At 37.3% G+C, this 19,978-nt stretch overlaps 1 protein-coding gene across 2 annotated transcripts in view; it reads left to right on the top strand.

The window, feature by feature from the left end:
- Window positions 1-1,617: 1,617 nt before the first annotated feature.
- Window positions 1,618-19,978, top strand: part of GMPPA (GDP-mannose pyrophosphorylase A) — a 35,437-nt gene continuing 17,076 nt past the window's right edge. The window contains exons 1-7 of one of the 2 annotated variants that reach the window (XM_053698165.1): window positions 1,618-1,710; window positions 1,878-1,928; window positions 12,212-12,309; window positions 12,399-12,502; window positions 13,557-13,749; window positions 14,550-14,609; window positions 19,795-19,925. In XM_053698165.1, coding sequence (XP_053554140.1) covers window positions 1,889-1,928; window positions 12,212-12,309; window positions 12,399-12,502; window positions 13,557-13,749; window positions 14,550-14,609; window positions 19,795-19,925 — 626 coding nt within the window. In that variant the 5' untranslated portion in view covers window positions 1,618-1,710; window positions 1,878-1,888. Of the gene's footprint in view, window positions 1,751-1,877; window positions 1,929-12,211; window positions 12,310-12,398; window positions 12,503-13,556; window positions 13,750-14,549; window positions 14,610-19,794; window positions 19,926-19,978 lie in introns of both variants that reach the window. The other variant, XM_053698166.1, reaches the window with a different exon arrangement.

Genomic DNA, 19,978 nt, shown 5'->3' with positions numbered 1-19,978 from the left:
GTAAAATGGCTGCCAGCAGCACATGGCAAACAAAACAGGGAAAAATCCCTGACAATTTCCCATAGGAGAAAACATGGTATCAGGCATTACTCCCTTCACAACCCTCAAACACTGTACTCAGAGAGGAATTTGGCTTCAATATGCTTAGAAGCGCCTATCACAGAAGAAAATCAAGCACAACTTGCTTCCCCACCTCCACAAGTAGGCAAAGTTTGTAAAACTAAGGTATGAGTGAGGTGGGAGGTGTATTTATAGGCATTTTGAGGTTTAAAGTGAATGTAAATTTTAATGAATAAATGCCTGGTATCTAAAAATACTCTAAAAAACAGGGGCACTTTTATTCATTGAACTTTACAAACATAACGCTGATCTTTTTTCATTAGCATATTGATGATGATTCGTAATAGTTCTGCTACAGAAAGCAGGAGCTGTGTGCGGAGGATCAGCATTATGTTTACCATAACGAAAAGGTAAGTATTTTTAAAAAAATAAGCATCTTTGTAAAGTTTAATGAGTATTTTTAGATAACGGGCACTCATCCATTAAACTTTACATTCACTTTAAGTATTTTACTATGGCCAATTATAGACTGATATAAACCAACTCCTGCATATAACAACCAATCATTGTACATCATGTAGGAATGTCAGGGTTCATCATTCCATGTAAAGTACTCTTGTAAAGCAGGCAGGATAAATTATTAAAGCACACTGCAATTTTTTAATTTTATTTTTGTTTCTGCGTAATTAATTTAAGGGGCATTCAATTTTCAGTTTAATATCCCTTTAAAGGGACACTAAACCCAATTTTTTTTTCGTAATTCAAATAGAGCATGCAATTTTAAGCAACTTTCTAATTTACTCCTATTATCAATTTTTCTTCGTTCTCTTTCTATCTTTATTTGAAAAAGAAGGTATCTAAGCTAAGGAGCCAGACAATTTTTGGTTCAGACCCTAGACAGCACTTGTTTATTGGTGCTGTCCAATCAGTAAGGACAACTCAGGTTGTGAACCAAAAATGGGCAGGTTTCTAAACTTACCTTCTTGTTTTTCAAATAAAGATAGCAAGAGAATGAAGAAAATTGATAATAGGAGTAAATTAGAAAGTTGCTTAAAATGGCATGCTCTATCTGAATCATGAAAGAAAAAATGTGGGTTCAGTGTCCCTTTAAATTACTCATAATTTTGCATTTCAAACTTTTTAGACACTAGAATATTCACCACAAACAAATGAGATCTGTCACACGTTACTTTGCAGACAATATCACTGGGGGAAAAATACAGACAAAACAATAAAACATGTTCTTTTTAGTTTGAATGCTTTTAAAACACGTATGCTTGCGCAAGTCTAATGAAGTGCTAAGTTGCATACATATACTTACTAGGCATATATAAAAATAGTTTGATGTCCAATTATATAGAACAGAATCAGATCGATGTGAATGGCATTTTCACTACTAATGTAAAGCTCGTCAAAAGTGATGCGTATAATAAACAGCCGCTGGAATTTAAACACACCCAATCTTTCGTAAGCCAAGCTCACTGGCGTCACGTTGTACGTTGCATGACAACCAGAAAGCTTTACATTAGCGACACGTAGCCTGTCCAGTGTAACCAATGAGTGACGAGATAGAACCGGAAAACTACAAGTCCTAGCATGCTAGCTGCTAGCTGTCTAAAGCTTTAGAGCCATCAACACGGAAGTACAGAGGTAAATTTTGATATGATTATCTGTTGAGAAGGTTTTGAAGGTACAGTAAACTTTAGTTGTAAGAGATCGTTTTAGAAAAATTAATACATCGTCAAAACTAAATACCGATACTGCATTCTATTGAGTATCAATATTTAATACGTTAAATATAATATTTATTGTTGCAGAAGCTGCAAAGATGCTAAAAGCAGTCATCCTTATAGGAGGTCCTCAAAAAGGTGAGTATAATTTCAGTAATGAATTGCGTAGTTCCACGTCAGTAAGCAAGAATTTCGACATGAACATATGTGTTGCATTTCATTGTTAATTGAGGGGAACAAATAGGATGTGTTTAGGATATAACCCAAACGCTCTTGGTAAACAGGGGCATAATTCACTAAAGGGCGTTACCAGTCTCTGTAACTTACCCAGGTCATACTGTACTATAATCTGCTCATTAATTTCCCCATGAATTAATATAAGCATTTTTGCAGTACACATGTAGTATCAAATGTGAAAAGTTTTACTACCGATGGAGCATATGTATATATGCCTCATTTGCCTGCATCTGTGGTGACTACATTTGCTTCATTGCTGGCTCTATGAGCAAGAGCGAGTAGTATTTGAATGAGGGTACAGGGGTCAAATGCATTTTAAAAACTGTCACTGATACAGTTATAACTTTTATAAGAATACAATTTTCTCTCTGTCTGTTTGTCTATCTCTATGTATCTATCTATCTATCTATCTATCTCTAATTTATTTTGAGAAAAATGCTTATTTTCAGAACTGGAAAATATTTATGTGCACTTTAATTTTGAGTTTTATGTTCCTTTTATACCTCACTTATTATCATTATTATTATTATTTCCACTGTTTAGTAAATCTGCTGCATAGAATAATGTAGTAACTGGAAAAGCTTGGAGAGACTACAGAAGGCTTGAAAGGGACATAAAACCCCAACATGTTCTTTCCTGAATCAGACAATACAATTTTAAACAACATTCTAATTTTACTTCTGTTATCAAATGTTCTTTGTTTTATTGCTATCCTTTGTTGAAAAGCAGGAAACAAAGCTCAGGAGTGTGCATGTTTCTGCAGCACTATATTAGTAGTAGAAAAATTGTGTGAATGCGCATAAACAGCACGGGGATAAAGGTGATTTGTTTATTTGAGCAAAAAATAGATTAGTTTAGTATGTTTCTTCTAAATTGGATATATTAATTTTGACTATAGTGATCAGTGTTGACTAAGCTTATTTGGTGTAAATGCTATATAGCTTAATTTATAAGATGCTATAGAATAAAAATCAAAAAATAAGAATTCAGATTGGCATTGCTGTTAGTAAAAACTTGTATGGATAATTGGACCTAAAAAGTCCTACGTACTACTTGATCCAAGTTTCAGCTGAATCTTAACTAGTGATACGTTTGTAACACAAAAAAGTATCCTGCACTATGTATTTATAGGCTGGATTGCATGCGGTATAACTGTATAGATTTGCACTATATTGCACTTCCTAAATGGAAATGTATACCATAAAATAATACAGAGTAAAAAATAAACACCAATCTTAGGTAAATATATTAATACAATTTAGTCTAACCACACTGCCGGGCTGATACACTCTGAAGTGCTTACCTGTTCTGCGGTCGTACCTTACTGCGGTAGCACTAGTGTCTCTACAGCTTGCGGCTAGTTGGTGACATCCAGCTATGCCAACCTTTTTATGGGTAAATGGGAACACCACTTTATCCAGGGGCATGAGCTGGGAGCAAACCTCGTGCTCTACAAAAGATATATCGACGATATTTTGATTGTATGGAGAGGGACAGAGGAAACCCTAATTTCTTTCTTAGAAGATATGAATAAGAATGAGGCAAATTTGAAATTCACTTATACTATAAGTAAAGAATTGATCACTTTTCTAGACTTGGACATATATGTAGAGAATGGACAAATAGCAACCAAAAATCATTTTAAGCCAATAGACGCCAACAATTATATTCCAACACATAGCTGTCACCTTAAACGTTGGATCGACAACATCCCCAAGGGACAATTTTTAAGAATCAGGCGTAATTGTTCAAAAATCTCAGATTATGATCAACAGGTTAAGATATTGGAAAGTAGATTTTTGGAGAAAGGTTATGAACCGGAAAAATTAGAAATTGATATATCTGAAGTCAGAAATATAGAGAGACAAGATCTTCTCTCAAAGAGAATAAAGAACAAGGATAACAAAAATGACAATTTAACAGTACCATTGGTGACTAATTATAGTTGCCACCATAATCTCCTAAGGAGAATAATATATAAATATTGGCATCTTATCAGATCAGATACAATTATAGGAGATATAATCCCAGATCGTCCAGAAATTATTTTCAGGAAGACAACAAATATTAAGAACATCTTAGCCCCAAGTGACTTCACTAAGAAGGCACAACAACTTAAAACAAAAGATCAAGACTTGATGGGTAATAGATTAAGAGGCTACTACCCTTGCTATAGCTGTAAAGCCTGCGAACACAGCAACAAATGTAAGGAATATATATCTACTAATACCAATAAGAAGTATCATATAAGAGACACCATTAGATGTAGTGATAAGGGGATTATATATTTAATCCAGTGCACTTGTGGGAAGCAATACATAGGGGAGACCACCAGGACCCTAAGAACAAGGATTAGAGAACATCTAAATCATATTGAAAAAGGGGACCAGGATACTAGATTGTACGAACACTTCAGGCTAAAACATAAAAATAATATAAAAGATCTAAAATATTGGGGGATATGTAAGATTAAAAAACCTTGGCGTGGTGGCGACTATGAACGTCTACTATTAAGAAAAGAAGCCGAATATATATATGAAATGCAGACATTATACCCAAAAGGTCTAAACTCAGAGCTAGACCTAGGTCCATTTATTTTAGACTAATACCCCCGGCAATGAAAGTGTAAAAAAACTAGATTAGGTTACAAGACAATAGGGAATACTATTTAGGACCAATAACAGTTTAACAACCAAGTTGTATAATTTTTGATCCTTTAAATACATGAACTATACGTTACATCCTAAAAATCACAATATTAATAACGATACTGGTATCACTTTTTTTCCCTATTATACATAACTAATATTATATATCATTATGTGTTTCCAAAAATAGTTGCACAATAGACAGACATAAAGAGCATCAACTTAGATAGACAGTGTTTAGATGTACCCTTAATATTAAGGAATTACAACCATCAAATTAGAGAATCTTTTAGATAACTGTAGAAGTTAAGAATGTTAAAATAAGTCAAAATTGACTAAAATAGACTGTTGCACATTAAATATATCAAACACGTCGTAGTATAAGAAATTGGGAATGTATGCATAAATTCTAAGTAAGAGAATGACACTAATATGCCTGCTGTTTCTAAAGATGTGGACTATGAGGAAAAATGAACAATAACTATTCCACCTTAAGAGCCACCTATAAATTCCACCTTTAACAAATAAGAAGTTGAAAATGAGGCTTATTTCATTAACCAATGGAAATCCACCAATGCATTTATAAAGAAGGAATCTATCACAACTAAACCATCTTGATAAAGCCACCAAGAGTGGCGAAACGCGTTGATGGTGATACTAAAGAAAGAATAACCAACATTACAAGTTTTTACTACCTACGGGTACGGAGGATTGCAAAGGATACAAGTGGGACTACTTCCACAAGCCGAGCACACTGCGCAGAGACACTAGTGCTACCGCAGTAAGGTACGACCGCAGAACAGGTAAGCACTTCAGAGTGTATCAGCCCGGCAGTGTGGTTAGACTAACACGGTCTGAAAAGTAGACTTTTATTTTCAAGAAATCTAACGTACAACACGATTTTGAAAGAACTGGGCATATATAGAAAGATAAAAGCCTCACCAAAACTCTACGATATTTTTCAACAACAGAAACGAAATTTTACTTTCTTAAACTTCTCTCATTCTGAACTTTTATAAGAAACCAACATATAGGTTCAAGAGGGATTCTTATTCAAAATCATTCAATAATTTTTATCGATTTTTTTTAACCATACGTTTTTTACTCAGTGACCGGTCACCACAGGGTTTTATGTATATGTTTTCAAAGTATATGTGCAATAAATTGTATTAATATATTTACCTAAGATTGGTGTTTATTTTTTACTCTGTATTATTTTATGGTATACATTTCCATTTAGGAAGTGCAATATAGTGCAAATCTATACAGTTATACCGCATGCAATCCAGCCTATAAATACATAGTGCAGGATACTTTTTTGTGTTACAAACGTATCACTAGTTAAGATTCAGCTGAAACTTGGATCAAGTAGTACGTAGGACTTTTTAGGTCCAATTATCCATACAAGTTTTTACTAACAGTAATGCCAATCTGAATTCTTATTTTTTGATTTTTATTCTATAGCATCTTATAAATTAAGCTATATAGCATTTACACCAAATAAGCTTAGTCAACACTGATCACTATAGTCAAAATTAATATATCCAATTTAGAAGAAACATACTAAACTAATCTATTTTTTGCTCAAATAAACAAATCACCTTTATCCCCGTGCTGTTTATGCGCATTCACACAATTTTTCTACTACTAATATCTTCTTACACTGTACTTTTTTGGGAACAGGGTAGTGTTTATGCAGGGGTAAGATTTGCGCACCAATAACCTTTCCAAAATTAAATGCAGCACTATATGGCAGCAGTTTAACAATAATGTTATACATTACCAAAAACACTAGATGGCAGCACTATTTCCTGTCATGTAGTGCTCCAGACATGTGCACGCTACCTATCTAGATATCTCTTTAACCCCTTAACGACCGAGGGCGTGCAGGGTACGTTCTCTAAAAAAATACCCTTAACGACCAAGGACGTACCCTGCACGTCCTCGGTCTGGAAAGCAGCTGGAAGCGATCCTGCTCGCTTCCAGCTGCTTTCCAGTTATTGCAGTGATGCCTTGATATCGAGGCATTCTGCAATAACCTTTTTAAGCCATCCGGTGCAGAGAGAGCCACTCTGTGGCCCTCTCTGCACCGGAGATCGTTGGCTTACCGCGTTGGTGAGTGGGAGCCGGTGTGGGAGGCGGGTGGTGGCCATCGATGGCCTTGGTGACATGCAGGGGGGCGGGATTGTGGGCGTGGATGACCGGGGGCACGCACTGGCGCGTGCACGGGAGGACGGGGGCGGGTGCGTGCATGGGGTGGGAGCGGGTGGGAACCGCTACACTACAGAAAACAGTTAAACAAAAAATACTAAAAAACGGTAATAAAAGTTTTTTTTATAATTCAATTAAGGTGTTGGGGTTTGTCTTTTGGGGGGGGGGGGAAGCTACACTACAGAATGTTTTTTATTTTTTTTTAAAAACTTTTTTTCTTGAAACTGGGTACTGGCAGACAGCTGCCAGTACCCAAGATGGCCCCCAATAAATCAGAGGGGGAGGGTTAGAGAGCTGTTTTGGGGGGGATCAGGGAGGGTGGGGGCTAAGGGGGGATTCTACAAAGCAGCATATGTAAATATGCTGAAAAAAACAAAAAAAAATTAAAAAAAAACTTTTATTTTAGTACTGGCAGACTTTCTGCCAGTACTTAAGATGGCGGGGACAATTGTGGGGTGGGGGAGGGAAGGGAGCTGTTTGGGAGGGATCAGGGGGTGGGATGTGTCAGGTGGGAGGCTGATCTCTACACTAGAGCTAAAATTAACCCTGCAAGCTCCCTACAAACTACTTAATTAACCCCTTCACTGCTAGCCATAATACACATGTGATGCGCAGCAGCATTTAGCAGCCTTCTAATTACCAAAAAGCAACGCCAAAGCCATATATGTCTGCTATTTCTGAACAAAGGGGATCCCAGAGAAGCATTTAAAACCATTTGTGCCATAATTGCACAAGCTGTTTGTAAATAATTTCAGTGAGAAACCTAAAATTGTGAAAAATGTAACTTTTTTTTAAAATTTGATCGCATATGGCGGTGAAATGGTGGCATGAAATATACCAAAATGGGCCTAGATCAATACTTGGGGTTGTCTACTACACTACACTAAAGCTAAAATTAACCATACAAGCTCCCTACATGCTCCCTAATTAACCCCTTCACTGCTGGGCATAAAACACGTGTGGTGGGCAGTGGCATTTAGCAGCCTTCTAATTGCCAAAAAGCAACGCCAAAGCCATATATGTCTGCTATTTATGAACAAAGGGGATCCCAGAGAAGAATTTACAACCATTTATGCTATAATTGCACAAGCTGTTTGTAAATGATTTCAGTGAGAAACCTAAAGTTTGTGAAAAAAAATTGTGAAAAAGTGAACAATTTTTTTTATTTGATCGCATTTGGCAGTGAAATGGTGGTATGAAATATTCCAAAATGGGCCTAGATGAATACTTTGGGATGTCTTCTAAATAAAAATGTATACATGTCAATGGATATTCAGGGATTCCTGAAAGATATCAGTGTTCCAATATAACTAGCGCTAATTTTGAAATAAAAGTGGTTTGGAAATAGCAAAGTGCTACTTGTATTTATGGACCTATAACTTGCAAAAAAAGCAAAGAACATGTAAACATTGGGTATTTCTAAACTCAGAACAAAATTTAGAAACTATTTAGCATAGGTGTTTTTTGGTGGTTGTAGATGTGTAACAGATTTTGGGGGTCAAAGTTAGAAAAAGTGTGTGTTTTTTTTCCATTTTTTCCTCATATTTTATAAAAAAAATTAGAGTAAATTAGAAGATATGATAAAAATAATGGTATCTTTAGAAAGTCCATTTAATGGCGAGAAAAACGGTTTATAATATGTGTGGGTACAGTAAATGAGTAAGAGGAAAATTACAGCTAAACACAAACACCGCAAAAATGTAAAAATAGCCTCGGTCCCAAACGGACAGAAAATGGAAAAGTGCTGCGGTCATTAAGGGGTTAACAAAGTATAACATGAGTACAAAGCAAAATTGATAATAGAAGTAAATTGGAAACTTTTGTTTAAATTGTATTCTCTATTAAATTGTGAATGAAACATGTTGGGTTTCATGTCCCTTTAAGGGGATTATCCCTCATACCCCCACTGGGAGATTAATCAGTGTTATTGTCTCCTATTTACCTAGCTTTTCTACAGAGAAAATGTTTGTTACTCATATTTTCAGTGAAGGTGGAGATACAACAGACAAAAAGTAGATATTTCAAATAACAAATAAAGGTACAGTTTGCAAACAAATACACTGAAGCAGGTCAAATAGACCACACATTAAATGGGAGAAAATTTTACGATGTCCCTTTACAATCTATGCTAGGATGATTCCTTATTAAAGGGATAGTAAAGTCATAATTAGGCATTCATGATTTAAACAGAACATACAATTTTAAATAACTTTCCAATTTACTTCTATTTTTTAATTTGCTTCCTTCTCTTGTTATCCTTTGCTGAAAGGTTTTTGTAGGTAAGCTCAGGGGCAGCAAAGAACCTAGGTTCTAGCTGCTGATTGGTGGCTGCATATATATATATATATATATCTCTGATTGTCATTGGCTGTCTGACTATATACTGTCTATTTTGTAGAAATGCTAAATATCTTCATATTCCTTTTTGCCACCTTCTGTCTGTTTAACAAACTACTTTACTCATTTACTCCTTACCCCTCACCACCTGCATTGCTCATTAGCCCATCTCTCTTACCCTCACATTACTTTTGTATTCATGAACTTTACACATTCCTAAAGACTCTCTCTCCCCCTTGCAACTCATCACAAAAACAGTCTCACTACTGCAAATCCCCATCTCATGTCACTCTCCCTCTTGCTCATACCAACTGCTGGCGACATCTCCCCTAATCCTGGTCCCCACAACTTCCTTGCCCTGCACACCCATGTGTTCCCTTCAATAGACTTCAAAAACAAAACTCTGGTAACCTTAATCTTGTTTCTCTTGCATCTAAAGTCACCACCCTCTTCACTTGTGCACTATGGAATTCTCGCTCTGTTTGCAACAAACTCACTGCTATCCATGACCTCTTTATCTCCCACTCTCTCAATCTTCTGGCTCTCACAGAAACCTGGCTCTCTCCTTCAGACACTGCTTCCTCTGCTGCACTGTCACATGGGGGGTCTCCACTTCAGCCACACTCCTAGTTCTGACAATAGACAAGAAGGTGGTGTTGGTATTTTACTTTCCTCTCGTTGCACCTTTCAACAAATACATCCCTTCTCTTCCCTCACATTTTCTTCATTCGAAACACACATGATTCGCTTATTCTCTCACCCTCTCTATATGCAATGCAGTCATATACCGACTTTTCTCAAGATTTTGCCAGCTACTTCAACAACAAAATCGACTCCATCAGAACTGAAATCTGCTCTCAACATACTACCGGTCTCCCACCCCCCAAAAGCTCACAATCATCCAAAACCCATATAGCCATAAATGTAGCTCTTTTGCCCCTGTTACAGAGGATGACGTGTCTACCCTTATACTATCCTCTCACCTCACTACCTGTCCCCTCGACCCCATCCCCTCACAACTTCTCCCCTCCCTCTCTTCTACCCTTACACCTATACTCACACACATCTTCAACCTCTCTCTCAGCACTGTTATAGTTCCCACATCTCTTAAACATGCATTAGTCACACCTATCCTCAAAAAACCTCTCGATCCAACCTTCCCATCCAACTACCGCCCTATTTCCCTACTACCTCTTGCCTCAAAGCTTCTTGAAAAGCTAGTATATGCACGTCTATCCCATTTCCTTACATTATACTCCCTCCTTGACCCACTGCAATCTGGATTTCGCCCCCTTCACTCTACAGAGACAGCAATTGTTAAGGTTACCAACGACCTACTTACAGCAAAATCAAAAGGCCACTTCTCCCTGCTTATCCTCCTTGGTCTGTCTGCAGCCTTTGATACTGTCGACCACCCTCTTTTGCTCCATACCCTCCAATCCTTCGGCATTTGTGACACAGCTCTCTCTTGGTTCTCTTCCTATCCCTCTAACCGTACCTTTAGTGTAGCCTTCTCTGGGGTATCCTCTGCCCCGTTACCTCTTTCTGTTGGGGTACCGCAAGGCTCTGTCCTTGGTCCCCTTCTCTTCTCAATCTACACGCCCTCACTAGGCTCCTTAATAAAGTCCCATGGTTTTCATCATCATTTGTATGCCAACGATACCCAAATCTACCTCTCTGCACCAGAACTATCTCCTTCCTTGCTAACCCATGTCACTAACTGTCTCTCTCATATCTCATCTTGGATGTCCTCTCACTACCTCAAGCTAAATCTCTCCAAAACTGAGCTCCTTATTCCCCCCCCCCCCCCTTCTTCCAAAATCTCCACCCCCATGTCTCTATAACTGTTGACAACGCCATCATTAGCCCAACCTCACATGCCCGATGTCTTGGGGTCACACTTGACTCAGACCTTTCTTTCACTCCTCACATTCAGTCCTTGGCTAAAGCCTGCCGCTTCGATTTTAAAAATATCGCTAAAATTAGACATTTCCTTACACAAGACACAATTAAGATATTTCAATCCACTCTCTCATCCTTTCCCGCCTCGACTACTGCAACTCTATCCTCTCTGGTCTCCCTAGCTGCCACCTAGCTCCTTTACAATCCATAATGAATGCCTCTGCCAGGCTCATCTTCCTTGCACGTCGCTTTTCATCTGCCGCACCTCTCTGCCAATCCCTTCACTGACTTCCTCTTTCCTCCAGGATCAAACACAAAATTCTCACTCTGACACACAAAGCCCTCAATTGCATTGCTCCCCCCTACATCTCAGACCTTGTCTCCAGATAATCTCCCTCCCGCCCCCTTCGCTCCGCTCATGATCTCCTCCTCTTTTGTTACCTCCTGACATTCCCGTCTACAAGATTTCTCAAGACTGGCTCCCATCTTATTGAACTCTCTGCCTCGCTCCACAAGAATCACCTCTAGTTTTAAACGCTTCAAGTGTTCCCTGAAAACTCTACTATTCAGGGATGCTTACAACCTACACTAACCTTCCTATCTCCACTGCTATCCGCTAAAACCCCATAGCATGTAAGCCTATGAGCCCAGCTGTTTGTAGTTCACCTTCATAAGAGCCGACTAAAACAGTGCAACTCTCGGCAGGACCCTCTCTCTCCCATTTGATTCCTGTAATCGTTTTTTTATATACCACCTATGTTCATAGCACTGCGGAACCTTTTGGCGCTCTACAAATACCTGATGATGATGATCATAAATAATTGGCTCACCCATGTGTTCAGTTAGAAACCAGTAATGCATTGCTGCTCCTTCAACATATGATACCAAGAGAACGAAGCAAATTTGATAATAGAAGTAAACTGTAAAGTTGTTCGAAATTATATGTTCTACCTAAATCATGAAAGAAAAATGAAGTTATCTGTTGAAGAAGGTTTTTAGCTAGTTGCATGTACCTAATGTGCTCTTAGGAAAACTGTTCTGAAATACGAACTTCTGTTTTTTTTTTTGTTTTTTTTTTTTTCTTAGGTACCAGATTCCGCCCTTTATCCTTTGAGGTCCCCAAGCCTCTGTTCCCAGTCGCAGGTGTCCCTATGCTACAGCATCACATTGAAGCTTGCAGCAAGGTAACACTATATGTTTAAACTTTATAAACATCACCACTTCAACCTATTTTTAACCCTGTGTTTATAACTCCCACTCTTCTCCATACTAGGTGCCAAATTTGAAGGAAATATTGTTAATAGGATTTTATCAGCCTAATGAATCTCTGAGCCGTTTCCTTTTAACAGCCCAGCAGGAGTTTAAAGTAGGCATTAGGTAAGTATTGTTAGGGGTTTGAGAGTTATATAAGGTTTCAGTGGTATGTGTCATATCTTGATTAAATAAGAAAAAATAAAATAAATGTGTATTTGTTTGTCAAACTGATCATATTAAAGTGATGGTAAAGTTTCCAATTGGTATAATTCGATCCGGAATGGAAACAATATTTTGGACGAACTTTAATTAATGAATCTATTCTACTGAAGATTCAATATAAATTCTAATACCCTGCACTCCGGCTGAAAAGTTCAAACATAATTTTTTTTTTTTTGTGAGCTAATGGTTAGAACGTTTCTCCAATCAGTGCTCTAGCCATACGGCATTCACACAATTTTTATTGTGGCTAGAGCACTGATTGAAAAACAGTTCAAACAGTCAACTCACAAAAAAAATACTTTTGAGGTGGGTGGCCGGAGTATGGGGTATTAGAAAGTCCATTTAAAATATTGTTACCACTCTGGATCTGATTATACGAATTGGAAACTTTACCATTGCTTTAAGAAAAGCTGAAATTAAGTGGAAGCATTCAGCTTCAGACACATTGTGGTGAAAGCTTGAGTTAGCAAGCCTGCAACCACAAATTAAAGAAGCAGTTCCTGCTTCTTATCCTCCCCTGCCACCTCAGAGGCACTCGCTCAGGCCCTGCTCTCTCACAGCCAATCATGCGGAAGCTCTTGTGCAATCTTAAATTTCGCCAAGCAATGCTGCATCACAGGTGGACAGGTTGTCTGCTTGAGAACTTGTCCTTACCTTTTAGTAGGTAAGCTGATTAAAAAAATACAGTGTCAGTGTATAAAACCCAAAGCAGAGTCACAGTTCACACACAGTTTAAAAATAAAAGTTTAACATTGAACTCATGCTTATTCGTCCATATAAAAGTGTGTGTGTTTAAAAATGCTGTACATATATTTTTTCTTTTCACAAGGTTTTAAATCCATGCTTCATTTATAGTCAGTTATGCTCTAATGCATGTGGCTGATAACTAACTGCAAAGTTTCTTTTTATTGCCAATGCTGCTGTAATATTAAATTCTCTACCTGCACTTTGTCAGGTACCTACAGGAATATTCAGCTCTGGGTACTGGTGGTGGAATTTATCATTTTCGAGATCAGATTCTGTCAGGAAATCCTCAGGCTTTCTTTGTGATGAATGCAGATGTGTGCTCAGATTTTCCCCTGCTCCAGATGTTGGACTTTCAGAAACAGCATGGAGACACTCACGATTACATCATGTTGGGAACCACAGTAAGTGGTAAACGTTTATGTATCCAGATGGGAAAGACACTGCAAAATTAGACTTGGGGAACATGTATTAGATGATTAACAGTCTACAGTGTTAGTATAATCATATTTTTGGCCACTGAATCAAACCTTAATATGCAGATGTAACTGCCACAAGGGGAATTAAATCAATCCATAGTTTACTATGTAAAGACTATATTGATAAAATATGATTAGCATACTGTATAACACAAGGAGAAGCGGAGCACAGGGGTAAAATCCAGCAGTTTATTAAAGGAACACTGAACCAAATTTTTTTTCTTGTGTGATTCAGATAGAGCATGCAATTTTAAGCAACTTTCTAATTTACTCCTATTATCAATTTTTCTTTGTTCTCTTGCTATCTTTATTTGAAAAAGGCATCTAAGCTAAGGAGCCAGCCAATTTTTGGTTCAGAACTCTGGACCGCAGTTGTTTATTGGTGGGTGAATTTATCCACCAATCAGGAAGAACAACCCAGGTTGTTCACCAAAAAAGGGCCGGCATCTAAACTTACATTCTTGCTTTTCAAATAAAGATACCAAGAGAATGAAGAACATTTGATTATAGGAGTAAATTAGAAAGTTGCTTAAAATTGCATGCTCTATCTGAACAGAAAAAAACAGAAAGAGACACAGGAAACACTGTCTAAAGCATACTGTATGGCCAGAAAGTATGAACAATTTATAGACGTCTGTAACAAAGCGCTAAAGTGCAATTTTTTTTTCTTTGTAAATGAAAAACATATCTTATTGGATTTTCTTTTTTTTTTTCCGTCACTGCAGGCCAATAGGAAACAGTCACTGAATTACGGCTGCATTGTAGCAAATGACGAAACTCTGGAGGTAACAAAAGAATATTGCCTTTAATCAAGACTTCTAATTTTGATGTAATGAAAGACAATGCCTATTGTTAAACAGTAAAATACATAACACAAAATCGTACAACATTATGATTGTGGCATTTGATAATAGGACGTAATTGAGACAAGCTGAGGCTATTGACTGGTGGTTCTGGTATTAGGCACATAGGGGAAAGTCTTATCGTGATCATAGCAATACTGGCTGCTAGGAGGTCATTTGGGGACAAAATCAGATTTCTAGGATGATCCCATATTTAACATGTGGAACTGTAGAGTGGATGGAGAGGCTAACAGTGGTGTAAGATATGAGTGTTGAGAACATTGTATGTGTCACTATAGATTGTGGTGGGAGTTACTGGTAACCATAGTTTTTACACATGTTTAGTTTATGTCTTAGTGGGTTGTTGGGTTTTAGTGGAAGCTGTGGCTTTATATTTGAAATGATAAAAATATATTTTGTACATGGGTAATATCCTGGAGAAGTAAGAGAGGTTTTGGCTTATGATACAAGATATAGTACAATAAGATCAGAAAGAGAAGTATTAGTTAGTATATAGATTACACATAACCAATGTTCCCTCTAATTTTTTTTCCGTGCGTGCAATTATTTTTTTCTGTGTGCGGGCTTGATACCGCTTGTGTGCGGCACTATATATATATATATATATATATATATATATATATATATATATATATAGATGTATGTATGTGGATATATATATATATATATATATATATATATATATATATGGATAATGATTATATATATATATATATACACACATACACACACAGGTGTGTGTGTGTGTGTGTGTATATATATATATATATATATATATATATATATATATATATATATATATATATATATATATATATATATATATATATATATATATATATATATATATATATATATATATATATATATATAGTGTATCACAATCAACCAGCCCTTATACATATACAATAGTTTACAAAAGATTAAATATCTAGAAGCATTGAGAGGACTCAGGGTTCATATATATATTTTATGTATAGACATCAGCCCCTCTGTTGCTAGTGCCACCCACAATACACAGAGGGACGTGATGTGTACTTTTCTTTCTTCAAATAAGGTATTTAATTTGATGTTCTTGTAGCTGCCTTATATTTCTACTAATAACATATATGAATGTATGTGTACATATGTGCCATTTCTTTAAAATTATGAAATGTTTTTGTGGAAATATTTGAATAATTTGCAAACATTTGAAAGCATTTTATGTATAATATTGGGGTATTTTTGAAACTGCAAAAAAAAAAAAAAAAAGATTGGCTCAATTAAAACAAGTTAACTCTCTGAAAAAATATTTAATTACCCCTGCCCTTACTTTTTTTCTTTTTCTTATTTTTTTATGCACATGGCAATAAAATATCAGCTCGTGGTGGTTACATGAGTATGTTAGAAATAGGATGGAGGATCATTTTGAAGAAATTATAATTACTAGAAAGTTCACTCATTTCCTATATATACAGATTCATTTATTAGTCATAAAATATGTATGACTCAGTGGCGTATTTAGGTTTTGTGCTGCCCTAGGCACTCAAAATTCTGCTGCCCCCCCAACATACACAAACACACAAAAAAAAATATATATATACACATACATACACAAATGCACACCAACATACACAGATATACTCATACATACACACTATGTGGCAAAGTCTGAAGAAGGGGTTAATAGTTATTCTGAAATAGGAATCCCCAACCCCCAGCAACACATTTCCCATGTGATTTATTTTTTCTGATAACCTATTGACATCATCCTCATGACAAGTAGGTTAGAGATAGATAGCAGGAGGGGAGATGCCACACAGTCTTGAGAAGGAATTGAGGAAATGAGAGCAGGGAGGGGGGAGACTACCAACAGAGTCAGACACAGCTACTTTGAAGCATAGATTCATGTAAAGGAGTGTGAACAGCTTCAAACATCTAAGGCACTACTGACAACAAATAATGAATGAGTTTGTTACTCACGCTGACTAAAGGGTCCTGCTCTAACTCCACCAACATACTTCCTACAGCAGCACACACGCACGCAGTGTAAAATGATTCTGTGTGCACTACTGACTGCAGTGCTGGGGGCGATCAGGTGACCTCTGTCTTAGATTGTATAATAAATTAAGGGTTTTTGGAGGCAAGTGTCAGGTTTTTTTTATGAATGAAGGCTATAGTAACTGCTGTTACTGCCGGTCCCTCCTTGCTGTGCCTCATTTAGCTTTCCCTCAGCATCCTATGCTAACAGGGCAGGCCAATCAGTTTAGCTAGAGAAGGAGCCGGTCTTATGGCTCTGAGTCTGTGTAGCGTATTATTACAGAACAGTAAAATATAAGCCGTAGAAGAACAGGACACAGCAAAACACTGTACTTTTAAACTAGAACCGTGTTTTGCTCTGTCCTGTTCTACGGCTAATATTTTAAAGAACTGGAATAAAAGCTACGTTTTAAATGCATACCATAACCATTTCATTGTTTCCTTCTAACAGCCACTAATAAACAGCATTATTGGTGTCAGAGAGGTGTGCATTTACCATTGAAGATGTGTCACACGCTGATTTGCTTCTCTTCAGTGATAGCCACTTAGCCAGATTAAACAATGTGCGCAGCGTGAGTGCGCCTGGGATAATGAAGCAATGTTATGCCTTACCTTAGAACTAAGTGAATGGTGCTTTATATATCCGCGTTGGACCCATGTGGTCCCATCGTTAAACCGATAATGTCTGTCACTGAAACAAACTGTTACTGCACTGAAAGCTGCCCCCGATAGCGACAGCAACTGCTTATTACTCAGTCAGTCTGGGGTTTTTAGTGTAGCGCGTACAGGATGTATAGCGCTATCTTCCACTTCCGGCTCCAACATTCCTCCTACTAGCACTAAGATTAAAAATACTGTGTGCAACACTTATGAGCTAGTGGTGGCAATGCAGAAACCGGGACAGTTGGGAGGCATAGATAGTGGAGGCAGTCAGGCAGGTGCAGAGCTGAGATCCCAAAAATGTAGAACTAATTTGCCAAGTGCCGCCTGCACTGTGCATTGGACCCAGCAATCTGTCTGATTCTGTGTTCCTGTATACAGCGCTGCTGCCAGCACTGAGCTAATATACTTTTAAGCTGAGTACATTAGCTCGGTGCTGGCATACAGGAACACAGAATCAGGCTAGATGAGTGACAGATTGCTGGGTCCAATGCGCAGTGCAGGCGGCACTTGGCAAATTAGTTCTACAGGCATTTTCCTCTCTCTGCTTCTGCTCACAGCAGGTGCTGCGCGGCCTGATATTCTGCCTGCGCTACACCAGAAGGGAAGGTGCGCGGCCACGCAGCCGCGCACCTTAGAGGGAACAGTGCACATAACTGAAATCTAGTGGCCTTTAAAGGACAGTAAAGTCATTATTAGACATTCATGATTTAGACGGAACATACAATTTTAAACAACTTTTCAATTTACTTCTAGTATTACATTTGGTTTCTTCTCTTGTTATCCTTTGCTGAAAGGTTTATCTAGGTAAGCTCAGGAGCAGCAAATAATCTAGGTTCTAGCTGCTGATTGGTGGCTGCATATATATACCGATTGTCATTGGCTCTCCCATGTGTTTAGTTAGAAACCAGTAGTGCATTGCTTCTCCTTCAACAAATCATACCAAGAGAATAAAGCAAATTTTATAATAGAAGTAAACTGGAAAGTTGTTTAAAATTGTATGTTCTACCTAAATCATGAAATATTTTTTTGGGGTTTCATGTCCCTTTAATGTTTGCTAAATGTAACGAGCTGATGGGAGGTTAAGAACATATAGTGGAGATAATGTTTGGTTCTCAACTGGAAGAATAGAGGCAGGAGTCAAATGTAGAGCTGCAACAACTATTTGACATAATCGATAATGAAAATAGTTATCAACGAATCTCGTAATCGATTAGTTGGTCTGTGCACTGCACCAGCTGCTTCACTGCAATGAGCTCCTGCACATGGTATTGTGTTTTATGGTTATGCCTTTAGCCTAAATTTTGCAATTTTGCAGAACAGTTTACAACTACTCCTGGCTTATGTGCAACCCAGATATTACAGGAGTCATCATTTTCATTGTCTGTATTGGATCAGGTTATTTGGGACTGTGCTTTGCATGATGTATTGCCCAGCTTGTTATTTATGCCTAGCCCTAGATTTATGGGAGTTGTTATTTTAATTAATGTGCACTATTATCTGTTTGCACAATTATTAGCGGATCACTTGCTATTGCTGATTATATGTACTGTATAGATAAATGTGAAAGGCTTTGTCCTGCTATTGCTAAATAGTCCTTAGCACTTTTGACTTTTGTTTTTTTATATTTTTAATAAATTGTAATATGTAGCAAATTCAACCTTTAGAAGAATATATCTGTTATTTTCAGAGTGGATTACATATTTTTCCCTACCCTTATAGCTGGTTATTTACTATTGCATATAGATATTCAAGATATTTTTATGTTAGAATGAAATCCATACTTATTCTGGTAAGAGTCCCTTTGCATTGGTGGAGCTAACAAACATAAATATCCCACCTTGGTGAAATTTGGCAAAACCCTACTTATGCATCTCAGGCACCTCAACACCATATAAGCGCCTCTTCTCAGCTGCAGGCAGAATAGCTTGCAAAAAGAGAGCAAGCCTCAGCCAGGAGCGTGTGGTCATGTTTACATTTTTGCATTTCAATGCAGTTTCTGGAAGAGTTAATAACAGAATATTATAAACAGTGGTAGTCTACCTTTTCTAATTCTACCACTTTTCAAAAACTTTGTGGTTTTGCTTAATTATAAACATTTATTCTGCTGTTTAAAAATTGAAAAACAGTTGTATTAATATAAAGTTTTAGTCTGAAGTTTATTTATAACACTCAGTTTGTGGATTTTATTTTAAATATCAGAATTTTTTATCCGACTAGTCGATTAATCGAAAAACTAATCAAATATGAAAATAATAGTTAGTTGCAGCCCTAGTCAAATGTATTTTATGAGAAGGTTACTGGAGTGTAAAGTAGGAGGATGACGGTGCATAGAGCTCTTTAGTTCCAGGTAAAAAGCAGCAGTATTTAGAATTGGGATTATTTAAAGAACACACAGTGATTTAACCATTTATTTGCCTCTCTCTAGGTTTTGCACTATGTAGAGAAACCCAGCACATTTGTCAGTGATATCATCAACTGTGGGGTCTACCTTTTTTCACCATCTATCTTCCAGCACATTGCAGATGTCTTCCAGCGGAACCAGCAGGAGCTGCAGCTGTGAGTCCTATCTCAGTCCAGCTCTACATACTCATCCTGTCCAGCAGATCCAT

This window comes from Bombina bombina, chromosome 1 (genome assembly GCF_027579735.1).
Source record: "Bombina bombina isolate aBomBom1 chromosome 1, aBomBom1.pri, whole genome shotgun sequence".
In the NCBI taxonomy this organism is placed as follows: Eukaryota; Metazoa; Chordata; class Amphibia; order Anura; family Bombinatoridae; genus Bombina; species Bombina bombina.
The sequence above is the reverse complement of the archived record's forward strand: the minus strand, read 5'-3'. Positions and strand labels throughout refer to the sequence as shown.